The following is a 26579-nucleotide window of genomic DNA, read 5'->3' as shown; positions in this document are numbered from 1 at the left end:
TGTCAATTCAAGGATGAACTTTTTCATTTCAGAAAATGCTACTTCAAACTGCAACGTGGAAAGGGATTAATATACGTTGCAAAACTTGTTTCCCAATCCACTATAAATAAATATGTTTAAACTAAACTTCAAAATTTCAACATTTTTCAAGTCTTGTAAAACTTTGTGATTTTTGTTGTCTTCAAACCTTGTCAAACTTGTGTAGTCCTTAGGCATACTAGTATGGACAGAGTATTACTTGCAATGTTCTTTGAAACACCTTGCAAAATTATTTCGTGATGTCTTATGCCATATAAAATTACACTGTAAAATAATTGGGTCATGAATTTTAAAGCACAGTTGTAATTTGGTCCAGATGAAAAAGTTTTAAAATGACTAAACTTTCAAAATAATTCATTTTATTGGCCTGCCAATATGTGTATTATCCTAGATTTGTCATGGAATAGAAGTTCCTTCATCATTTGGAAATTTTTATTTTAATAAAAATGATTAATTACTGAGAAAGAATTTAATTTCTTGCAAGATTTATTCTACTTCACTGTTTCGAAATTGTTTACCAAAGTTCAGTTAAATATTTTATGATTTAAATCAGTTGAAATCTACTCACTTGCATTGACCTGTTAAATTACATACCTGCAATTTTCACTTCAAGATTGGTTTTCACACGGTAAACACTTAGTTCTTTTATATATATAAATTGTATCTATTTTCGAGTTGAAGCGTCGATCAACGATTTCGATAGATTTAAGGAATTTTTTTACAGATTTGAACTTTTGAAGTTATATATGGTATAGAATATTTGTTCCAACAGGAACAGATATTATGACATTGTTTATAACAAAGTTTCCATTGGAACTTCTGTTAGGTGGAACAAATATACGTTGACAACCTGCCCCTAGACATTATCATGATTATTGCAGGAAGCCCATAACATAGCAAATGACATAAATCATTTGTAAATGTACATTGTACAATGTTGTATGTATAAACATAATAAAGTAGAAATGAAATTTGTTATGGTGTATAGTAAATGAATCATTATAGAGGGGGGATAGGAGGGGTCCTGATCCCGAAATCCCGGGCTTGAAAACATGAAATCCCGAAATCCTGGACTTAAAAACACGACATCCCGAGGACTCAAAATTCGAATAAAGAATTCCCGGATCCCGAAAGGGTCAATCCCGAAATCCCAAGCTTAAAAACACCCGATCCCGGAGTCCCGATAAAGGTCCTATCCCCCATCATTATATGAAATGGTTATAGTATATTGAAGAACTTAAATTCAAAAGTTTTTTAACCATGTTAACAATTTCTGAAATTCAAGATTTTGTCACTTTTAACATACATATATTTAAATCAAAGCTGAAATTGCTGAACAGACAGCCCATAACTGTGAAAAAAATCATTATGAATGAATATGTATTGACAACATTGTTTTCTATTGATTCAGACATATCCAAATTATAGATAGGAAAAACTAAAAAACTTATGAAAAAAATATTGAAGTTCAACCCAAATTTATGTTTATATCTTCAGTATTTTAAGATCTTTTAAGCAGACCCATATATATGTTTGTTCTGAGTTCACTCATAAGTTAAATTGTATAAATGAAAATGATGAATATGTTAAAAATTGTGAATTCAGAATCAACCCCATATTTTTTTACTAGAAACATAATCAGCTTCATTTAGACAAAACAAATCCAACTCCATTTCCTCTTACCATTATTGTAGTTTAGACTACATTTTATTTGAATCTCTTGTTAAATCATCCTCATTTCATCAAAATAACATGTTGATTTCGATTCCTGTCCGACATATTGTTTATCATTAACATAAATAATTGGAAACTGAGTGAGGATGGGGAAATCAATCAAATCGATAAGATAATCAGTTGGGGCATTTTTTTCTTAATTAATTGATGACAGTTCTGTTAATTAGGTTATTGATTGGACCCTCAAATAATTGTCTATGCTATAGCATTAATAACTGTCATAATAATGCAACTTTTAGCATTTTGGCATAGTATTGAAGAATCTTGTTGCTGTTGAAACCGGAAGTTATGATTTTATAATTTAATACAAGTCGGAGAGGCGCGAATTTCGAACACGGACTATTCTTATTTAAGTATATTTTGTGTTATAACTGCCCTGTCTAGACTTTGCAAATACACAATATGTGTTAATCTATAACTAGATACTAATTTTCACAAAATACACAACCTTTAAAATGCAAAATTAAAAACACTGTTTCAGCGCTTGAATTTTGTTTTTTTCAAAGATAGAAAAAATATTGTCAGAAATAATTTGATAAACTGGTGTTTTATTCTTTAGAAAATAATTCTGTAATATACTATAGTGAAATACTATACACAATATGAAAGTTTATGGATGTGAAAAGGTCAAGGCCACTTCTTCTTTGCTATGTCTTAAATGGAAAAAAATCAGAAGGTTCCAAATCAACGCCATTTTGTAATGGCAGCTTTTCATATAAGAAGTCAAATTTGTTGTTTTAACATCGTTTATACCATATGCTTATGATTGAATCGTTTTTGTAGCATTCTATTGAATAAATATCAGATTATTTCTCCTTTTTGTCCTTGTGGTTGAAATGTTGATATTTTACGTTCTGACCTTTGACCTCAATTTCACAAAATTGTGACCACTCTGGATTTTTACGACCCAACTTTTCTTATTATACACGTTTTCCTCTTTCCATCGATATATAATTTAGGTGTGTGTTCTTCCGGACCATTAAAGTTTTAAAAAATGAACTCTGGTTGCAGTACTACAAGGCGACACAGGATTGAGCAAGAACGTATTGACTTCTATTTCATTAGTCCACCAAACAGTAATACTCTATATTAGTACACACTCATGAAAAAAAGTTCCTCAGCAATATTATTTACCTACGAAAACATGTTTAACTAGTAACGCCCCAAGATCGGCATCCTATATAAAATAACAACTGAATAATTATCCCCAGTCAGTATAAGCTCTAGATAGATTTAAAGTCTAAGGTACGAACCATTTGATTTGAGGAGGCAGTCTGAGATATTTGAGAGATAATAAATTGACTCCGATTTTTGCATTAAACTAAAATTCTGGCCGTATCTGGATTGAAAACAATAATCTTGTCCATTTTTTTTGCTAGTAGAAACGAATATCCAACAGAATAATTAAGCATTAAATGAACATGATGAATAAAAACGGGCGTATTTTTTTTTACCGGGGTTTGCATGTCTTACCGGAATGTCTGTTTCGCCGAACTAATACATTGAATACATTGTTTCAAGATCAGACTGCAACCTGCCTGCTGGAAGTAGCCTTTATGTCTACATTTTTCGACCGTCATTCATATATTCGTTGTCCGATGATTTCAGACTCATTCGTAGCTTTTGGTTGATTTTGAATCCCTCACATCCCTTAATTTTGTTGGATGTAACATATCAACCAAACATTTGAATAAATATTGCTTGTTTGTCTTTTTTAACTCGTGTCCGTCGTATTGTAAATTTCATTGAATAGCCCGACTCACCGACTTATTTCTTGTTTACAACAAGAAATCTTTGAGGTTATGATAACTTAACTTACAACAAAACAGCGAGAATTTCCAATGTCTTTTTTTACTGAAAAGTCCCACATCTTTATCAGTAAATAGCTTTAAATCCGTACTCATGATCCTTCTATGATTGACAATTAATAGGGAGAATACAGCATCGAAAATGTCCAACCCTTACACTTTTCAGGAACTACAAAATATATATGCCCCACGCCAGGAATCTTTTTAAAAGTGCATATTGCACTTATTTCATGTTTTTTTAGCCAAAAAAAGGTCCCAAAATTTTTCGCCTCGCAATGATCGGCGAATTTAAAAACTTTGCCCCCCCCCCCCTTTCCAAAATCCTGGATCCGCTCCTACCCCTATAACATCTGCTAGGGAAAATCAGGCATAATGAAGGTTGGTCAGAAGGAAAACCATTGCAAACAATACACTCCTATAAAAAGAGAGTGATGACCATACAGGAGCCTTTAAACAAGAACTCAGTTCGAGATCGGCTCATCGCTACTGGTTATCTTGCGATAAGACCATTTCGGGACCTTTGCCTACGAACAGACACACAGTTGCCCGTATCTTGAGCTCGCCAAGGTTGGAAATTAGCATCGTGGAGGAAGATCCATTGTTCCAATGGAATTCGGTTAATGTTCCTTGGCCCGATCGTAGCCCGACTTTGAACCATATCGAGCATATATGGGACACTATTGGGCGTAAAGTGCACGAAAGGACACCCCAGATCAACAAACATATATATATATATAATGAAATAAACAATACCCTTCTTCAGAAATGTTTGCTGATATCTTAGCAACAAATAAGTCGACTTATGGCAGGAATCAGAAGACGTTAAGATGCAGTTATCTGTTTGAATGGAGGCTGCGCACAAAGTACTAATTCTTTGGCGTATAACGATCAACCATGATGTGAATATAGTTCGACTACAGTAAAAGTTGTAAAATGCATTTTTTTGTACAAAAAAACACTTTATTTTGCTATAATTACATAAGATGTATGTTTCATTATGACACTTTATTCTGATTGGCTAACTGTACATCACGTTTATTCCGTAAGCAATTGCATTGCTCAATAAAACTTTTCATTCATGATAATACGTGATCCCACAATAAAGTGCACAGGTGAATTAAATAAAACAATAATAAAATTCGTGTTTTCATGATCATTGCTAAAAAAAATGTAATTATAAGTATTGAATGCTTCTTTTTGTAACTTCATAGGGTTGTAAAAGCGTTGACCGTGCGTACATTTTTAGTATGAAGCGCTTTCGCGCTTCATACAAAATATACTTCGGTCAACGCTTTTACACCCCAATGAAGTTACAAAAAGAAGCATTCAATTCTTAAATAAAATTTTGGTTAGATAAAACATTTTTTTTTCATTCATTTTTTGTTCGTTTTAATGCCAATGTTATCATTAACTACGTTTCAATATTATTTTACAAATATTTTATCATATTCCATCGATTCGAAAATATGAGGCTGATTTTTCAAGTTTTGAAAAATCAAGGTGTTGCAATACTTTTTTCCATGTGTATATATGTCCCCAATCAAGGCCGGGGGACGAAAGATACCAGAGGGATAGTCAAACTCATAGATTGAAAATAAACTGACTACGCCATGGCTAAAAATAAAAAGACAAACCACAGGGGTTTGTTACAATTGCCGGGTTGACTATGCATACGAACCCCTAAAAACCAGATTTTTAGGGGTTCGTATGGATAGTAAAACCCGGCAATTACTAAAGACTAAGCAACACGAACCCCACCAAAAACAAGGGGTGATCTCATGTGCTCCGGAAGGGTAAGCAGATCCTGCTCCACATGTGGCACCCGTCGTGTTGCCTATGTTAATTCAACCCGGTAAAAGTCTTGTTCGGTAGGTCAATCTCGTGAAAAGGGAAGGATATTATAGTTACGACATATATAATTAAGGAACCAATATACGATATCATCTGTGAAACGGTTATTCCGGCATAACGGTCAATAGTTATCAAAGGTACCAGGATTATAATTTAGTACGCTAGACGCGCGTTTCGTCTATATAAGACTCATCAGTGACGCTCATATCAAAATATTTATAAAGCCAAACAATTACAAAGTTGAAGAGCATTGAGGATCCAAAATTCCAAAAAGTTGTGCCAAATACGGCTAAGGAAATATATGCCTGGAATAAGAAAATCCTTAGTTTTTCGAAAAATTTAAACTTTTGTTAACAGGAAATTTATAAAAAAAATGACCTCATTATTGATATTCATGTCAACACCGAAGTGTTGACTATTCGGTGTTGACTACTGGGCTGGTGATACCCTCGGGGACGAAACGTCCCACTCGTTATGGGATTGGCGTCCGTAAGATTTACGAAAGGATGATTTCAACTTCACTTGGAACTCTTGGTTGAATAGCTTTCTTGTGAGCAGCAATCCTCTATCATCATTATAGGAAATACAAGTATATATAATATGGAATAGTCACCAAATTTTGTATTATTTAGTGAGAGAACATCATCTATACTAGTAAACAAAAGAAACGATACAAGACTTTTTTTTCAAATTAAAGATAAAGTTTTCCGTTCATTAGACCAATATTGAAGGTAGTAATACTTAATCATTATAGAAATATAAATCCGTTTAAAAAAAAAGTTTTTTTTTTGCTTTCGTGACGTTTTTTCGCGATTTTTTTTTGTTTTGACAAAATCTACTTAAACGACAATTTTAAAAACAGACTAATGATGCCAACCTCTCATTTAAAGGTAAAGACAATGTTTGCCATCAATTTGTTTTTAAAAATCATACAGTTTCTTCGTTAATTTGTTAAGCAAAGTTCGGTACAACGAGAAATCGTTAAAATGTATACATTATTAACTGATTTACCATAGTCAGTATGTGTAAAGTTATATTCAAAGAGCGATAACAATCTTAAAACTAATCCGAAAGGTTCCAAATTTACTGTGTGTTGTTTTCATATCTAAAGCATTGATTTGAGACGAAAATAAAAAAAATAAATTTTTTGCATTTTTTCCCCAAAAAATTGAAAAAACAATATTTCAACCCATTAGTTACAACATGAACATGACTTGATTGGCATATGGAATAGTTTTAAACAAATTTGAAATTTAATTTAGTACTTAGAAAATTATGTGTCGATTTTTATTCAACATCCCGCAAAACTAATGTGCACCCTACGGTCGTTTACACGGAATTTAGATACTTTCGACAAGTTTTGATTTTCATTATCACATATGCATACATTGAAAATGAAAACTTTTTAAAATAGTGAATCTCATTTTGTTTTATATTTTTAATACTTTTTGATAAATTTTATTTCAAAGTCGTGTATCGTTTCTTTTGTTGACTAGTATTTATATATAGCGGAATGTAAAGTTAAAAGATGTTGCTTACTTCTTATTCTTCTTTCTAAGAAGTTCCTGTATGAAGTCAGCCTCATAATATAAAGAAACAAGTCGGCAAGAAGATGGGCACAATTGGTTCTCATTGGAATGTCGTCAGTCTGTTAAAAAACACGTCCTCCAAACTTAACAAATATGTTGTCAAACAATAAATCAAGCATGCATCTTGATAGTGTCAGTTTCAGATTTGTTATTGTTTGAATCAGAGTGATTCTTTACAAAATCGGATTTATATATCCCTCCCCAAGACAAGATACGTGTATTTATGTTCGCTATTCTTTTTAATGAGACAAAGTACTTATACCAACTCTTTCAATTTGTCTCAGTTTAGTTTTGAATGGGGAAACCTAGTGTAAAGTGTAGAAATGTCAAATGTTTTAATTTTTTACAGCGGATTCTACTGAGTGTGTAGCCAAAGGTAATATCTTTGGTTAGCTTGCTTGTTAGCTGAACCGTGAAGTCATTATTAGCTTAGGTAAACTACCCTACTTTAAGAATAGACTAGTCCGACAGAAAACCAGTCTATCTGTCTGTTGGACTATGCTACTTCAAAAGGAGGGTGGTATACCTGACCTAATAATGACTTCACGGTTCAGCTAACAAGCAAGCTAACCAAAGATATTATCTTTTGCTACACACTCAATGGAATCCGCTGTAATACCATTGCAAGATGAGAGAGAGTCTTAGATTGTAATTATGTACTCTAAAAGATATTAGATTTTTTTAGTATCAACATCTGATTCACGCCACCTCTAGAATAGGCCGCGAGTTTCACAATAACTTTGGAGCCCGGCTTTGATTGCTGATAAAAAAGATGTTAATAATTTTGAAAGAGGTTTCGTGGAGCACTTGGATGACCCAGCAATATACCGTTGTTTGTAAGGACACTTACGTAGTTTAGGTATCCAATACAGTGCATGCTGGAAGATCCAGTTCTTCATCTTTGTTTAAATTCCAAAGGAACATAGAACAGACCTATGATTATTCAGGATTTCCTCTTTGGTAAGTGTCGTAAGGGTATATGTTGAGTTTCCAAGTGTATTGACAATACCTAATTCGTTTATCAAGCAGTTTATGTAATGATATTTACACACAAAAACGATGTTGTTTGGTGCTTTGTCTGCGGGGAAAACAATATATTTGTCATGGAGGTAGGACAAGTGTTTTGCAACATTTGGGTCTTTGAAAATTGACGTAGCGTGGGTATTGATAGGCCCAATTAGTTTCTGAATTCGGATTTGTATCAACGACCTCATAGCCATAATCCATTCGGAAGGGTATATACGTCTTCTTTGTCGAGTTTGGCCCATGGCATTGCCTGACATAAACTTCGACTGAATCCATCAGTATTTTGAAGTTGTATTTCCAATTGATGGATTTAAAAGGCTCACGATATTTCGGACCTTTGGATAACAAATTTCGCAGGGAAGTGTTATTGACAATGTTGAGGTCTCCGGTGATAACATGGTCAGCCGGATAATATGTGACCGGCTGTGAATTAGGAACTAGCACAGGTGCAACCAGGAGGTTTAGACTTGAAGTCGTTAATATGGAGATCCTGCAAAACGTGTTTGTAATTGAAAATTATAGTTGCAATTGGTTTGATATCAGGTATAAGAAATTAATGGTACAGACTGATCTTTAAAATATGGAGGTATTTTCGACTGAACTACAGGAAGGTCTAGATAGAATACCTTTACCATCCATTGTGTCATTGCAACCATATGGTGTCGCAGTTCCCAATTGTCGAATCCAGCAGTTCTCTTTTTGTATACGGAGAAGCGTTCCAAGTTGAGGATTGTTAGTCCTGTGGTATATTTTTTCGATTATACAAACTGTCATAGAAACGATGGAAAGGTCAGGCTGAAAAAATTCTGATACAGAATGTCATTTGCAGTGAGGTTGATATCTAATCTATGGCCTCACATATGTTAGTTTAGCCTTCCTTTCGTTTTACCGACGTAGACCAATCCGCAAAGGTTACACTCTAATCCGTGGGCGACATTTATAGAATTATAATTCAGATCATCGTAACTCCTAGTAAAATAAGACTGTTTAGTTAAATTCTAGAAAATTGAGCATCTGTTATATAAATAAAATTTCCGACAAGTTTTGCAATGCATTGATCGTTTAAAAAAAGACGGGGTGCCAATCCCGCCTCCCTTTTCGGGATCCGTTGACTGTTGAGACCATTTGCGATCTTTTGTGGTAAGTTTATCAAAAGTCATATTTTTGTTTCGTTTCGTTTTTTTTAATTTCATTTCTTATTTTCGTTTTGCTTCGTTTCGCTTCGTTTCTGTTTTATTCCTCATTTTTTAACAACCCGGCTAAATAGAGAGAAACAGACTATAGATCGATTTGTTGACATTGGTATTTTAAAACGTGGTAAGTATTTTTCCAGCGGTCATATCTACTGTAACTGAAGTAAAGTCGAGTGATATAAATTCAATTAGTTTTGGTAAGTTATCTAGTATTTATTTTGTCTGTATTTTTCATCTAACGTTAGTTTTTTTCAAGCTTTACAAATCCTTGTCTTTAGATTTATGAAATAACCACAAATAGTGACATTATTGTCAATATTGACAAAGCAACACTTAAGTTTCACTTTGATGTTTGTGGAAGGAGAGTTTGAGGTTGTTTATAAACTCTGAAATTAAAATTAAAAAAAAAAAAAACAACTGTTGGCAACAACAGTGTATAAATGATTGCTGTCCTTGATGAAACATAGAGTGCTTAACCTGCCAGGTCAGCAGTCAGGGGACTTACTTAAATAAGTGATTTTCTAAATCACTGATTCAAGTAACATTATTTCCATAAAGGTTGGAAGTTAGAGTTGCCTTTCTTTAATAATCACCTATAGTACAAATTAATCACTAGAAGAAGTGATTTAATTTTATTGTAGCTTTAATTTAAATATAGAATACTAATGATCCAGGGACTAATTATGTTTCTAAACTTATCAGAACCAACATCTGTGTTGTCTAGGATGACCAGGTCATTTCAGGTGATGACCTTGTACTGAATCTAGGATAATGACATAAAAATCACTTGTTTAAGTATCAGACCTCAATTTCCTTCCCAAAAATCACTTCTTTAAGTATCATTCTTTTAATAACCCCCACTAATTTCAACACCCCCGAACAGTGAAATTTTTATCGCGAACAGTAGAATTTTATTACATAATCTGAAAGATGAAACCTTGAACTTCACAGGAAAAATACTCCCACTGCTGGGAAAAATCTTTTAAGAAAGTATCAGTTCATTATGTAAAGCCATTATTATAGCATTTTTTCAACTAAAATAGAATTTGCAGATAAATGATAGCCTCATAGGCATAAACCTTGCTACTTAAAAGAAGCAAAAAGTTCATTTTTTTAAATTTTACTATTAATTAAAAAATATTATTTAAACCTATGTGTTTAAAATTTTGAAAAAACTACAAAATCCCAATTTGTGACAAAACCTCGAATTTGCTACTCAAATAAGTGATTTAAAAATCACTTATTTCAGTAAGTCCCCTGACTGGTCAGACCCCATATATTACACATTTGTACTAGTGTGACGGGATTGCTTCCCTTAGAAAACTTAGTAGATACTTATAGTCAGCTGTAAGCGGTTAAGGAAGTATTTCTTAAGTTCAGTAGGTTAACACTCTGCCTTGTAACACAGAGGTCCCAGGTTTGAGTCCCGGTGGAGACCTGAGATTTTGCAAGTACAATCATGCTCTGTCTTTTGTGGATAGTTGTCTCATTGGCAATCATACCACATCTTCTTTTTTATATCTCCAGTTACACTAGTCCAAATAGTTATGACAACTGGCAAGGCTATTTTATTTGTCTTCTGTAGCTCTTCGTAGGTGCCCCAGAAAAAAAATTAAAATAGCCTTGCCAGACTTCATAATTATTTGGTCTAACATTTGTAAATGACAATTTTAAAAACTAGTTTTCAACTTTTGAAAGAATGTTTATTTTTTTTAAAAGTATTAAATTCACAAATTTTCATGAGATATTGAAAAATCACTCCATATTATTCAGGATTTTCTGTGTTATCCAGTATAAATCTAGTTGACTTTATTTCCAATGTATTTCAAATTCATGTTGATTAATTCAATATACTTTTTTCATGGTGCATGTTTTTTCAAGAATACGTCGAAGAAAAAGCTAACCACAAAGTCAAAATCAAAAGTTCTGAAATAAAAAAAAATATTGTATATTATTTGAAAATTATAGAAGTTGTTCATAAATTTCATGCAAAGAGAAAACTTGCGTTAAAAAAGTTTGCAATTCAGTAATTATTTTCTGGTCAAAATTTGTTTGTTGCAACATGAAAGTCAATGCATGTATTTTAAAACTGTATAAAAAACTTTGAATATTTGAAATACTTAAGGCTTTTCTATCTGAGGAATAGATAACCTTCGCTGTATTGGAACTTTTAGGAATTTTTGGTCCTAAATGCTCTTCAACTTCGTACTTTATTTGGCCTTTTTAACATTTTTTCATTCACTGATCAGTGATGAGACCTTTGTAGACTAGAGCCCATTGGGCGCAAATATATTAAATTTCAATCCTGATATATGATGAGGACAATTGTACAGTAAATGTTGTAGAAATTGATCACAGTGACTCTATAAATCTGCTGTTGACTTCTGGTTCTTAATTTACACAAGTCAATCCACCAGATAACAAGAAGCAGATTAGAAATCATGTAATAACTAGACTGTTAAGAATGTACATTGTCAGCAGATATTCTTCTATAGATAATTAGGAGATGTGATGAAATGTTTGCCAATTAGATAACTATTCAAAAGAGTCCAACATGACATAGATTTTAGCAATTAATTTTATTTTTAGGCCACTGTAGTCATCATTATACTATTAATTTGAAATTGCAATAAACTTTTATACCAAACTATAATTTGAATAACATTAAACTACATGTACAGTAGCTATTATTCTCACTTGAGATGTACTATCCATTTCATTGCTATTTTAAGTCTATTTATCATGTATAGACTATATAAAAATAGTTTTTATTAGTCTTTTGGTTGCTGGATTCAGTGATAAACATATATATGTGAAGGTAATGGAATTTTCCACTGGATGCCATTAATGTTGAACACTGTAAGGATGAGAGATTTTGATCATTAGTTTTCAAGGTGATTTACCTAGTTAATCAACAACCATACTTTAGTTTATATAGATATATGTAGTGAACATTGAGGACAATTTTAACATGTTCAATATCTTTTTATTGATTAATTTTGATTTTGAATGAAATATGTTTTCTAATTGATTAATTGATGAACTGATAGATATGTTTTAATAATTACCTTTTGAAAATATATCTTCACAGCTTGAATCATTTCCTTTTATGAATAATTTAAATACAGCATGCTTAATGTTGCTTGCTTTTTGCAATACAGTAAAACTTACCTAAATTAGTTCTCAAAATCTTTCTCATTATATGTAAATGTCTCAATGTCGTCTAGTCTCTTGTGGAGACTTTATAAGAGTTGTCTGAACTTGTCTCATTGGCAATCATATCTAGCACATCCTTTGTTTAGTTTAGTTTAAACATACCGTATACATGGTATAGTGGGTTATTTTCGTGTGGTGCAAATTTTCTCTTATTTTTTTAGCAGATAGAACAAAATCGCCAAAATAAATTCCGCCAATTTAAAACGGCACATGCAAAGGTATTGATAAAAGTTTTGAATCCTCCAAAATAATGAGCGCCAGATATTTCGTATACCTTATTCAATGAAAATTGCGAAATTTTACACCCACGAAATAACCCTCTATACAGTATTTGATTTGCTGAATTAAAGCAAAATTGGATTAGACACAAGTAAATCATACTTATGAAATCTTCTCCATTATACTATATAAAATTACAATAATAGTATAATATAATGGACATGCATATAAAGCAGAACAGTTTCAGGGTTCTCGTTAAGGAGTTTTGAAGGCGAGTCCAGGGGCTCGTCATTTTTGGCCATGGTGAGTCTAACAGCAAGAAGAATATATTTTATTACAATATAATGTAATATTTTATCCTCCATGGCCTAACAGAGCAATGAAATGACATTAAATTCAGATTACTTTTTAAACTTTTGCTATAAAATGATGGTATTTGTGTTTTTGCTGTGTTCAGTTTATACAAAATATTTAAATATTGATGCATCTGTGGACTCACCAGTTTTGAAAATGGTGAGTCCAGACAGATTTTGATGAGTCTAGGACTCATGGACTCGCCTTAGTGAGAACCCTGAGTTTATAGATTATAATACTAGCTTTCATAGGCAAAAAAAGTGGAGTATTGTAGCTATAGGTATGAATAAGGTTTAATAGTCAAATTTGCATAATACAGGTAATTTTATGGATCCAATACATTGTAATCAGCAACTATACTTAATACCAGACAGGGGGGAACCTACAAAACAACCATACTATTTAAGTTGGACATCATGATCACCACTATTTCTAAGCTGGCAGACGTGTTGTTTGGTGATAAACTAGGACTGAAATGTGTAATCACAAGTTTCGGAGAACACTTAAATAAAGGTCTGCGCTTTAGCGCATGATACGCCCGTTGCTCTTTTAACTTGTCTTTTATGCTTTAAATGAATTTGTATGATCAACTAGAAATATATATACAAATCAAAAGGGATGTTACATTAATATATTCACCAAAGTTTCATAAAATCCCCCTTTTTAGGTATAAAAATTCATTACTTAAGAAAACGTAAAATCTAAAATTTATAAAAATGGAAAGGGAGCTTATGTCAATAGATATAAACAATTTATCAAAGTTGCATAAAATTTTGTGAAAGTGTTAGTTATTGTCCCAAAATTGGAAAATCCCCCCTTTTTTAGCATAAAAATTCATAACACGGAAATGTAAAATCTGAAATTTATAAAAATTGAAAGGGAGCTTACATCAATAGATATAAACAATTCACCAAAGTTTCATGGACATTGGTGAAAGCCTTTTTGAGTTATTGTCCGAAGTGTTGAAAATCCCCCCTTTTTTTTTATGAATAAAGCCCCATAAATCCAAAACTTAAAATCTGAAATTTATAAAAATTGAAAGGGAGCTTACATCAATAGATATAAACAATTCACCAAAGTTTAATGGACATTGGTGAAAGCCTTTTTGAGTTATTGTCGGAAGTGTTGAAAATCCCCCTTTTTTTATGAATAAAGCCCCATAAATCCAAAACTTAAAATTTGAAATTTATAAAAATTGAAAGGGAGCTTACATCAATAGATATAAACAATTCACCAAAGTTTCATGGACATTGGTGAAAGCCTTTTTGAGTAATTGTCCGAAGTGTTGAAAATCCCCCCTTTTTTTTATGAATAAAGCCCCATAAATCCAAAACTTAAAATTTGAAATTTATAAAAATTGAAAGGGAGCTTACATCAATAGATATAAACAATTCACCAAAGTTTCATGGACATTGGTGAAAGCCTTTTTGAGTAATTGTCCGAAGTGTTGAAAATCCCCCCTTTTTTATGAATAAAGCCCCATAAATCCAAAATTTAAAATCTGAAATTAAAAAAAAACAAAAGGGAGCTTACGTCAATAGATATAAACAATTCATTTAAGTTTCATGGAAATTGGCGAAAGTGTTTTTGAGTTATTGTCCGAAGTGTGGACGACGGACAGACGGACGGACGGACAACGGTATACCATAATACGTCCTGTCTAAAAGACGACGGGTGTATAAAAACCCAGTGGTATCCTTCAATTTTAGTGCCAAATATTATTGGTTAATAAACATGGTAAATGTTTAGCAGTATTGCCAAAGTTTACAAGGGAAGGAGTCTCAAAGAAGAATATTGTATAGATTGTTTGACAGAATAGAATAAATAGAAATTTTGTTCCAATTCTAAGAGATATTATTATTATTGTAGCTTTATTTATACATGTAACAATGTTTCTAAGAGAACACCTGTTAGAAGGGGCAAATATATATTTTGGAAAATTAAGTGACAGATTTCTGGAAAAGAATAGAATGAAACAAGCTATGTGAATGATTTATAAAGTTATGACATTAAAATTTAAATAACATAAATGTTACATATTTTATATTTTAAAACTTCCTTTAAAACAGGAAAATTTAATCTGTCATGATTTTACTATGTTGTGCATGCTATTAACTTGTCCACAATTAACATCCTGAATTAGAGAAAAAAGCTATATACTTGGAAATGGTCCACTCCTCTATCTATTTTAGAGTTTTTAGAAATAAAAAAAATATTATTATGTTATGGTTCACCTGATTGCAATCTGATTACATATTTATAGGTCTTTAGGGGACAGGGTGAATACCAAAATAAGTAACATTTTATGTCAAATGCTGTCTAGTCAAGTCTCCTATTTTTCTTGGACCTTTTACATTTTTCTCTCTTTTAGACAAAGTTCTTCTATGTTTTTCTCTATTTGCAAAAATGTAAAAAGATAAAAATGATGTGAGCCAAAATAGAAAAAAGCCTATCTATAGTCTAAATTCTTAGATTTTATTAAGAACTGTTGAAGTCTCAGCTTAAAAAGTGCAGTTATACTTTCTATATATATATGTATCAAATTCTAAGTATTTCAATAATTTGTGAAAATTTGAATTATGATTTGCATAATCTTGTATTTTCCCAAAAATAAAGTCTTCAAATTTATTTTTTTGGGAGACTAATTAATCTAATATACATGTCTGTACATTCTAGCCATTGACTTTGACTTTAAAAAAAAAACCAAACTTTTCATGTGTTGAAGAATTAAATATTAAATACATTTATTTTATATATTTATATATATTATAACATTTTCTTGAGTAATTAATTGATGGTAAACATGAGAAAGATAAAAATTTAACCTTTCCTGAAATAGATAATGATAATGATTTAGTAAATAATTGTTGAAATGCTTTTTGCTCTTGGTGCCAAAAACAGAAGTCTCTGTTGAAAAGCCTTCATTTAATCAGTTACCAAAATAACATTACTTGATCATGAATGTTAAAAGACCTTAAAACAAAACTAGGACAAATTGCTTTTGATAAGGTCTATTTCGTGCTTATTGAAGCAAAAATATTTATTTAAAGCAAGTTGAATAAATAGGCTGTCTGTAAAATTGATAAAAACATGCTCATGTACTACTTAGTATAATGATAAAGTTGTCATTTATGATATGTTTTCCTTTATATTTAGTAAATAGATTTTCTTTATCAATTTTGTTCTCTGAACATTTTTAAATATTGATAATTACATCATGACTACTCAGCATGTTATATGTGTGACGACCTTGACAAAAGTTGCAACCATGCAGAAAGCCTATTATCTGCACAGAAAAGTATCTATAAGTATGGACCCAGTTCAAATTATGTGCTTTGCATTGTAAATATTAACTATTCAAGTGTTGATTTTTAATGGTATCTGCCTCTATATAGTGGACTTTAGCCAGTGGTAGTAATTAAGCTTAAGCTGGAATTAAGGTCTACTTGCAAATGCTGTTAAAGTGGTAGTAAGCGTAAGCTGTTTGTGTCCACTGTTCAAGTTATCAATTTTTACCATGCAAAGATTCAAACCTTGAGAATTGGAAGAGAAGCTATTGAAAAATTATTCATTTTAGTTGAAGTTAAAATTTCTTTTCTTTTTCAGAATATCAAGGACAGATAATTATATAGTGACATCATAAAAAGGAAAGGCACATTGCGACTGACAAGAATAGAGGACTATTTTAATTTGTTAGAAAACGGACTTACTGTAAAGTTTTGAAAAAAAATCTCAAAATGGAAGTTGATACTTGTGTACAAAATGAAGATGTGAAGATTTCCGATTGTAACGAGACTGAGATGGAGGAATACCATGACACTGATAAAATTGTACCGCCAAAAACATTGGATGATTTAATTAAGGAATTACACAAGGTGTTTGCATCAGACAAAGTGAATATAGAATATGTGAGCGCATTAATGAATATGTACAAAAGTAATCCTAAAGATTGGAAAAAGTTTGCCAAGTTTGATCCTCATAGGTAAGATGCAGATACCAGTTTTTTTACAAAAAAAAATATTCATATATGATGTAGATACATGTAAGATACAGTAACCTTCTTTTGTTATAACTTAACATTCACTACAGCTCGGGTGGACTTTGCTTTGTCCACTTGCCCACAGTTGGAGTAGCACCTGATGGTCAAAATTCCTAGCTTGTCCACTCTGCCCACCCATAGGAGTGGGCATGCATTTTCTTTTGATGAATCAAAAGACTTGCAAGTACAATCAATTGAAAAAAAGTGATAAGCATATGTATTCAATATTAAAAAAAAGAGAGATAATACATGTAGCTACATGTAGAGTGGGCATGGGGTGGGCTGCCCACAGGGAAGTAGGAAAAAAGCAAAATCCACATGGGCTGTTGTGTAGGTAAGATGCAGTAACCTGGTTTTGTTATAACTTTACTTAGGTAAGATATGGATGCAGTAACCTATTTTTGATAACATAGGTAAGATGCAGTAACCTTGTTTAGACAACATAGGTAAGATGCAGTAACCTAGTTTAGATAACATAGGTAAGATGCAGTAACCTAGTTTAGATAACATAGGTAAGATGCAGTAACCTAGTTTAGATAACATAGGTAAGATGCAGTGACCTAGTTCAGAGAACATAGGTAAGATGCAGTAACCTAGTTCAGAGAACATAGGTAAGATGCAGTAACCTAGTATAGATAACATAGGTAAGATGCAGTAACCTAGTTCATAGAACATAGGTAAGATGCAGTAACCTAGTATAGATAACATAGGTAAGATGCTGTAACCTAGTAAGGCTAGTTTAGAGAACATAGGTAAGATGCAGTAACCTAGTTTAGATAACATAGGTAAGATGCAGTAACCTAGTTCAGATAACATAGGTAAGATGCAGTAACCTAGTTCAGAGAACATAGGTAAGATGCAGTAACCTAGTTTAGATTACATAGGTAAGATGCAGTAACCTAGTTTTGATAACATAGGTAAGATGCAGTAACCTAGATTTGATAACATAGGTAAGATGCAGTCACCTATTTTTGATAACATAAGAAAAATGTAGTAAGTTCCTCAGTTAGATGAGAAGCCTACATGTACATGTACATCTTACACATACTGTATATAAATAAGTCTGTAAGTTATGTTGATCAATACTATTTTGTCCATGACATTGCAGTCTGAACAATTACGTTTTACTTACATATCAATTACCAGATTAATGTCATGTAAAACATTATGTTTGTTTACATGTACATTCATGACAATATACTTCTGTGCCAAGAGCTGAAAATTAAATACTTTATCATGTTTATTAAAATAAGGAGATCAGTGGCGGATCTAGAAATTTTCAAAAGTTTGGACCCCCATTTTACCTAAGAGGGGCCTGCTCCAGTCATGCTCAAGTGAATCTCCATAATATGTTTATTTTTTTTTAAATTCCTCAATTAAGGCTCTAAATCTGCCTCTGGAGATGTGATTGATGGTTTATTGCATTTCAAACCAAAATATTCTTGTATAAAATTTATTATGATTGTGATGTAGAAATGTTATTGTTTATATGTACATTTGTATTATCTGATCATCATGATCATGATTATACAAATCCTAATCCTAACAATGTTAATTCATTCAGGAAAAAAACGTAATTCAATAAATTGGCAAAGTTATACATCCAAGTGTTGAAGTATTGTTGACAACACATTCAGCTAATCTAACCTTGACATTTAGTTGTATTGCGGTTTTTCTCTTAGCCAATCAGAATGGTCTATGCCTACACACCTTTATAGTCTATTTCATTAGCTTAACATTTTTATTGCTATTGCAATATTGGATCAAATTAGATTTTGTCATATTTAAGCAAATTTAAGAAGTTTCTTAGTATAAGTTACTTATCATTTCCCTTTCATTTACAATTTAAAAAGATTTTTCGTATCATAATGATCAATAATACATGTACATGTATACAGGGGTTAAAAAATCCACTAGCCCGACGCCCGGGACTAGATCATTTACGCCTCGGGCAATTAAAATGTGTAATCCGATATGCCCGACGGACTAGTAACAAAAAATTCTTGACGTTTCCAAAATAGAAAGTGAAAAATCCCTTCATCACTATTCTATGTTAGCCATTTCGATTCAATTAAGTCATCCGGGATTCCAATAATTTGAATTGGTTTGTACAGGTCCTGTTGTTCATATATATATATATATATATATTTTAAAAATAGAACAAATAACTCTGGCATGTCTGGGTGGCCTGGTATCATGTGTTGATTGCAATTCTCATACCATGGATTGGGGTATTGTACATTGCTTATCGTGCCGAGATTTTCAATAAACGGTATTTGGGGGTATGATGTACACTGTATTGATTGGTATTGACCTGTCTTGTTGCACAGCTCTTGAGCACGAAACCATGCAACAAAATATTTCTTCAATATTTTAGTAAGGGAACCCCAGGAACTTAGTCAGTTTCAAAACGAAAAACGGTAGATGAAGGGAGTAACGAGGCTGAAAATTCATCCCCCCAAAATACTAAATACGAGTCAACACTGAAAAGCCGCGGAAAAAAAAATAATAGTGTCCAGGACAGCAGGGCTGTCAAGTCTTTAGCGCGAGACTCACACATGTTCATGCTTATTTGGCGGCATTTTCCTTTAATCTATTGTTTTTTTCTCTTTGATCTTTACAATTGTGCCAAAAAATCACGAATTCACTTCCTGAAAAGTTGGCAGAACTGGGACACAATGATTCCCCTGGCAAGGTTGGCTGTTGCTGATGAAAAAAAAACCAGACAATGCTCTGTGAATATTGCCGTTATTTGCCCAAAGCACGCCAATAAAAAGTCTGCTTTGAATGTGGGAACAACTAAGTTGTGTTAAGCACCAAAAGAATAAATAACAGAACAACAAAAAATATTAAATACAGTGTATAATGTCTCCTTCAAAACAAAGGACATCCACTTTGTATTATGCAGCAAACTCTTGATTGTTACGGCATACTAGGGCTAGCAGGTCAGTTTTGATGGACTAGCAGTTCTTCCAACAGGGCTAGTAAAATCCTGCTGCCAATAAGTCCTGGGCTAGTTAGCTGTAACAAAATTTTTTAACCCCTGGTATAGTTTGTTTACATATGAAATATAAGCTGAAATAAATATGAGTTTGAAATGGAAAGTTTAAGAAATTAGACACATAATGTATGTGTATGGAAAAATCAATTGTATAACTTATTCACCATCATATATATATATATACAACTCGTCTAAACATCAACCCAACAATGTTAGATCTGTAAATTTGCTTTCGCAAATTTTTGGTTCTTCCCTCGCCGGGATTCGAACCCATGCTACTGTGATATCGTGACACCAAATCGCCTGCACTGCAGCCGTCCCGCTAGACCACACGACCACCTGGGCTCTCATATATATAACTAGTCAGAAAAATAAAATGAACTTTTCTTAGACATCAGACTAGTGGTTAAAGGTTGCAGACTTGTATAATTGAATTTAAATTTGTTTTCTTTTTCACACAGATATACAAGAAATTTGGTTGATGAAGGTAATGGAAAGTTTAATCTGATGATATTATGTTGGAATACAGCTCAAGCCAGCAGTATACATGACCATGCTAATTCTCACTGCTTCCTGAAGGTCATTGAGGGACATTTGAACGAAGAGTTATTTGATTGGCCAGAAAATGAAGAAATACACCAAATGGAACCTATTAAGAAGTCCAGACTAGATCTGAATGAAGTAGGATATATGTCTGGTAGGTTTTATTGTCTCACCCTTGAGAGAGGATTGAGGGAGAGAGACTTGGACATACTTTCCTGGCTTCAGAAGGTTTCAACAAATATTTAAGTTTGTGATTATGGTGATTAGATCACACATCCATGACATTTCTGTTTGTCAATGTCTTGATTGATTGAATCACTGACTAAACTATGGAGGCCACATTTACTGGTGGACAATCCCATCAGACAATAAGACAAAAATCTCACAAAGCGATTTTTAATGAATTTATTATATATTCTTAAAATCACCTTTATACATGCTATAAGAATAAATTATGTCAACAATTTGACATAAGAGCAAAAATGATTATGATATTAAACCTCAAAAACTTTATTTGTTTTGACATTAGCTGTGAACTACATGTATATCTATATATACCATTTTCTAAGTAAATTAGCCAGAGGATTTCAAGATGTTATGAAATGTAACTGATATGTTATTACATGTATAAGAAGATATATGATAATGTTTTACAATTCATGACTCTCATGATTTTATGTATGCAACAGTGCAATTATATTTGATGGTATGATTTCTTTTCAGATGAATTAGGTATACATCGTATAGAGAACCCAAGCCATACAGATAATGCTGTGTCTTTACATCTCTATTGTCCACCATTCGACGAGTGCCAAACATTTGACCAGTTTACAGGTCATAAAAGAAGTGCTGAAGTCACCTTTTGGAGCAAGTTTGGAAAAAGGACGCCCTTTGTATGTGTTTTATTTAAACTTACATGAATGAATTGTATTACAGCATTAGCATATACAGCCTGTCCCCTACTGTAGGGTTGTTTTTCTTTGTTTGTTGTTGGGTTTTTTTTTTGGGGGGGGGGGGGGGGGGTAGAGACTGGACCTTACTCATTTTAAAATATTTTATCATACATATCTCTTGTTGTCTATAATGGTACATGTAGATCTGGACTTTCATAATTTTTCATACATTTTCCATATACATGTAAAAATAAATTCATCAATTCAGGGGGTAACTGAGGTCAGGATTGTATACTGCTTCTAAAATACTGGGATGTTATATATATATGGATCAGTATGACCCCTTTACTAAGAGCATAGTTCTGTAAATATGGTAGGCTGTGTGAAAATAGATATAGGTTAGAAATGTATTTAGATAAAAGATTTGAAGCAAAGATATTATTTAAAGTAAGTTAAGTTCTATATTATGTCCAAAAAAAAAATTACTGAATTAGATTAAATGTCTAAAAATAGCTTATAAAGATAAAACATCGTTAGATCTCAGATATTTGATCCAATTCTATATTAGTACGTTAAGGTTAAATTAATCAAGGCCAAATATATAGGACAAGGGAGGTAATAACTGATTATTGCACTTTAATTTTCAAGTAAGACAGATACATTTGTGATACTAAATAGATAATTCACCTTAACCAAGATATTCATAGTTAACATTTTTCTGTTGTTTAGTATTTTTAATTTTAAAAAATCATGCAATTGCAAAAAATTTCGGAAGGAAAATATCCTTACTGAAATTATGAACAGGAGTGTTTATTATTGCAACTGTGAAACTGTCCATCTGAAACTGTCCCATTTTTCTCATTAATAAAATTTTCTCAATAATTTCTGAATTTAGGTATATACATGTATCAATAGTGCAGTTAATCTAGCATAAATTTGAACCTTGAAGTAATTTCAACAGAAGATTTTTAAGTTTTAATCTTTAGAACCATACCTCAAATATACACAGAAAAAAGTCCCATAAAATCTAACTTGAGGAAAACTTAAAAATCATGGTTTTAAAATTCCTATGGAGTTTTGCATTGATATGGGAGATAACTCTGCAAAAAAAGGCAGAAATATCTATAAAAATTGATACAAAATTATAACTTATCTGCTTCTATTCAACAGAGTGTATTTATTCTTGATATTTTAGCTGTCTTTGGAGTATAACAAACAACTCTAAAGATGTTTCCATATCTTTTATCAAGCTACAATCTAGATTTTCATAATTCATTAGTTGACCATTTATTAGATTTTTCATCATGTCAAGAATCTCAAATAGAATAAAACGAAAAGCATAATTTATTCTATTTTTTTTTGGTTTAAAGTTTCTTTAAGCACGGTAGATGCTGAACAAATATAAATTACAGATATAAACAATACCAATATTCACATTATTTTTTCAAAATGGTCACAAAGCCATAAATTTGCAATACTTTTAATAAAAAATATGCAAAAATAATTAAAAATACCTATAACACTTTGGTTTTGTACATTTTGTGAGCAGAAGATTATATAATATTGTCAAATCGAACTTATAAACCCATCAAAGTATCATACTTTACATGAGTTTTAAGAAAATCAACCAAAAACTGTGCAAAAAAAGACTCATTGTTGCGGAGTTATCTCCCTTTCCAATGTTAATTTCCATAACAAATTAAAAATGCTGATGTTGAGTTTTCCTCAAGTTAGATTTTATTGGACTTTTTTGTGTATATTTGGGGCTTAATGCTTTAGATTAGAACAAAAACATTTTCTGTTGCAATTAGTTTGATGTTCAAACTTAGTTTGACTGGACTACAATTAATAATAGTTAATACATGAGCTGCATCAGATTTAAATAAACCTTATGCAAGTGCACATATACATGTAGCTGCATCAGACTTTGATTAATTTTGTAACCATGGTAACATTCAAAAATTAAATAAAAATATCAACATGATGAATTTTTGTCGGTTTGTAGGTTTCTCATATCAACTCAATTTTCAAACAGTTAATTATGTTGTTTTTTAATTCTTGCTGTATTAAAGTGTAGTCTTTAGCTGTTTTCAGCTTTTTTGTCGGGTTGTTGTCTCTTTGACACATTCCCCATTTCCATTCTAAATTTTATGAAATACAGATCTGATCTTTTAATTGTGGTGATGATATTTTCTATTATTTTTCAGGGGAAAGAACAAAGTAAAAAGAAGTAAAATGGTCCATTGGAGAGCAGGAACTAATCATCTATTGGAGACCACGAACTAATCATCCATTGGAGAGCACGAACTACTTAAAGAATCTCTACATCGATAACATGCTTGGTAGATAACTGAAAATTCTCCTGTATTTAAATCATCTGATTGACTGGGAGGATAATAACCTGACCTAACACTTATGGGATATTATAAGAAAGTTGTGATGAATTATAAAAAAATATGTTTTTAGTATTTTCTTCATTTATACTGCGGATTCATTACTATTTGTGGGATACCAATTTTCTTAGGTGAAGGGGAACCAAGAGTTTCAATAATCATAGAAGTATATATTTACTGTAGGGTTTTATGCAGACTTTCGTAAAGTCATGATATCAAATATCCATAAAAATACAGTTTTTCCAAATCCCCAAAATTGGTACCCTCGACAAAAGGATCCACAGTATAGATTATATGTATAGAGATTTATATTTTGTTATTGTGAATATTCATTACTGTTAAATATTTGCATTTTTTAAAGACACAATGAAAATTAATATTATAAAAAAAGTGTACCATATGTTATTAATGACAACTTATTTAAAATATTTAAGTTCACCCATTTGTCCTCATTTTAAACTAGAATATTATATGTTCTTCCATGAAATGTGATATTTCATTACAAAACTTTTGCCTGTCTGGTTATAATTATTTATTTAGAGGGGGATTATTTTTGGAGATATTTGCTTTTTTATTGGGAATTTATCGTGCAGTGATATAGTAGCTTAAAGATATTATTGACCACCCTTTTGTCATTCCAAAAGAAAATTTGACCACCTTTTTGGTATGATGATGCCCATATTTTGTTATGCATATAAAAGTTCCAGATTCTAATTATGAGTTGTATTTTAATTGACCATATTTTATATTTGAAATGCATACAAGTTTGTAAACATGTCTTATATATGGTTGTGGTAATGTATTACAGATATATCAAATCTCAGAAAATGATAGGTGTCAACTGTTAACATATAAACCTCTCTCTGCTTCCCCCTCCCCTTTGCTTCATTGTTTTAAGGAGGTAGACCTAAGTTAAGGGAGATAACTCTTTAAATCAGTCAAGCGTTTGTAAAAGTCAAGTTCACCAATGTATTTTAAGCATTTACCTGAAACAGATTGAAAATAATCTATGTAACCTAGAAGCTTAGAATATGTTTTTGAAAATGGTTGACACAAACGTACTGATGATTTTAAGAGTTATTTCCCTTAACCTAGGTCTACCACCTTAAAAGTTGATGTATATATACTTAGATGCCTAGACCTATTCAATTACATCATTTGTTCTTTTCATTGGTGGTTGTCTTGTCTGCTATCATGTAGTTTTACAACTATAAATGAACCACATCCCATGTTTAAAAATAAAACTGCCCTCCCTGTCTTCTGACATGCATTTTAATGGATATGCTCTCACCAGCAATTATGGATTTATTTTGTCTCTATTTCAAATTCAGTATCTTGCCTTGTCTATATATTGAGTTATGACGGTCTGGAAGAGGAAATGGGTCATCCATTTCTTTAATCTTTATTTTTTTTAGACCAATTATACTCTATTCTTTATTTACTATACTAGATCATAATTCATTAGTTTAGCACCCCCTTATTTCTATTATTTCTTATATTTGGCTTATTTTTTACTTTTTTTACGGTAGTTGATGCCTATTAATCTCTAATTTGTACGCCCACCGATTCCACTCACCTGGTGCACTCTTCTAGAAAATAAAACATTGTGAACTTCTAATAAAATTTTAACACAAACTTGTCTCTATTTTAAGATTTAGTATCTTGCCTTGTAAGTGTATAGAGTTATGAATTTTTATTTGTTATTTGTTTTCAACTATTTTATGTGCATGCTCAATTATAGTTGTTGGTTTTGTAAACATTACTATGCTCAATTTTTAGTCTTAGCCTCTTTTACATCTATTAATCTATTAACAAATTTATACTTTCAAATTGTTGAACATTGAATGAAATGCAACATTTTGATGTAATTACTAGTATTCAGTCTCACAACTGGTAACAATTGACATTATAGACCAAAAAGTGACCATTTGTCAAAGACCATTTAGCCAGCTGGCATAAAATGGAGCACACAGTTGAAGTTAAGTCTTTTAAATTGTTGCTTTTCACAATATATTAGGGCAGATTGGTGCAAATTATGTTTTATATGTTTACATTTATTGTTAATGCATTGTTGTTATAAATATAAATATAACATGTAGAGGGTTTTACAGCTCCAAATGATTTCCCTGTTTGCTAAACCTCCTTACCTCTGAAAAATTGAAACTTTGGTTGTGTTTATCTCTGAAGTACTGCTTTTATTTTGTTGCTCTTTACCATCCTTTTTTGTTGTTGAGAGCCTTGCAATTTATAGCAGATCCTGGCTATGTACTCTTGACTTTCTTCAGTTATGATGATATATGCAAACAATGATCTACTGCAATCCCACAATGCAATTTCAAACATGGGGATGATATTGGATCACAAATATGATTCAAGTTTCACTTGACAAGTGATTTTGTTCCTTCAATGAACACCTACACTAGCATGTAACTTATAGAGCAGGGATCTAAACACCTATCCTGAACTCTAACAGTGTTTGGTTATACATTTTTACCATAATTTAGTGGATATGCAAATAGGAAACAACAGGGAAACTTAATATATAACAATAAAATATTCAAGATTTCATGTATACTGTTTATTTTGTTAATGTCAGTTAAATATTAAAACATATATATATCTTTAATGCATTATCTTCTTTAACTTTATTTAAAAGTTTAGTTTAGTTTGAAACATATTTA

General features: G+C 31.8%; 2 protein-coding genes across 3 annotated transcripts in view; one reads left to right on the top strand and one right to left on the bottom strand.

Annotated features, from left to right (window-relative positions):
- LOC143052805 (uncharacterized) overlaps window positions 1-2035 on the bottom strand; it is a 38666-nt gene extending 36631 nt beyond the window's left edge. The window contains exon 1 of the mRNA XM_076225907.1: window positions 1723-2035. The gene's annotated coding sequence lies outside the window, so the exon portion shown is untranslated. The remainder of the gene's footprint in view (window positions 1-1722) is intronic.
- A 7289-nt stretch (window positions 2036-9324) lies between these two features.
- LOC143052803 (cysteine dioxygenase type 1-like) lies at window positions 9325-26524 on the top strand. Of its 2 annotated transcripts, none has more exons than XM_076225901.1 (5): window positions 9325-9437; window positions 16636-17011; window positions 20531-20766; window positions 21336-21505; window positions 23713-26524. In XM_076225901.1, exons 2-5 carry the CDS (start codon window positions 16767-16769, stop codon window positions 23737-23739), a joined length of 678 nt encoding a protein of 225 aa, XP_076082016.1. In that variant the 5' UTR covers window positions 9325-9437; window positions 16636-16766; the 3' UTR covers window positions 23740-26524. The 2 variants fall into 2 exon arrangements, with proteins under 2 accessions (XP_076082016.1, XP_076082017.1); XM_076225902.1 differs by having other exon boundaries at window positions 9341-9364.
- The last annotated feature ends 55 nt before the right edge of the window (window positions 26525-26579 follow it).

Source organism: Mytilus galloprovincialis, chromosome 11 (genome assembly GCF_965363235.1).
Source record: "Mytilus galloprovincialis chromosome 11, xbMytGall1.hap1.1, whole genome shotgun sequence".
NCBI lineage: Eukaryota > Metazoa > Mollusca > Bivalvia > Mytilida > Mytilidae > Mytilus > Mytilus galloprovincialis.
The sequence above is the reverse complement of the archived record's forward strand: the minus strand, read 5'-3'. Positions and strand labels throughout refer to the sequence as shown.

Coding starts and splice junctions, on each gene's coding strand:
- LOC143052803 (XM_076225901.1), top strand. CDS start 16,767: ATGGAAGTTGATACTTGTGTACAAAATGAAGATGTGAAGATTTCCGAT. Junction 20,767..21,335: donor TGAAGTAGGATATATGTCTG/GTAGGTTTTATT, acceptor ATTTCTTTTCAG/ATGAATTAGGTATACATCGT. Junction 21,506..23,712: donor TTGGAAAAAGGACGCCCTTT/GTATGTGTTTTA, acceptor ATTATTTTTCAG/GGGAAAGAACAAAGTAAAAA.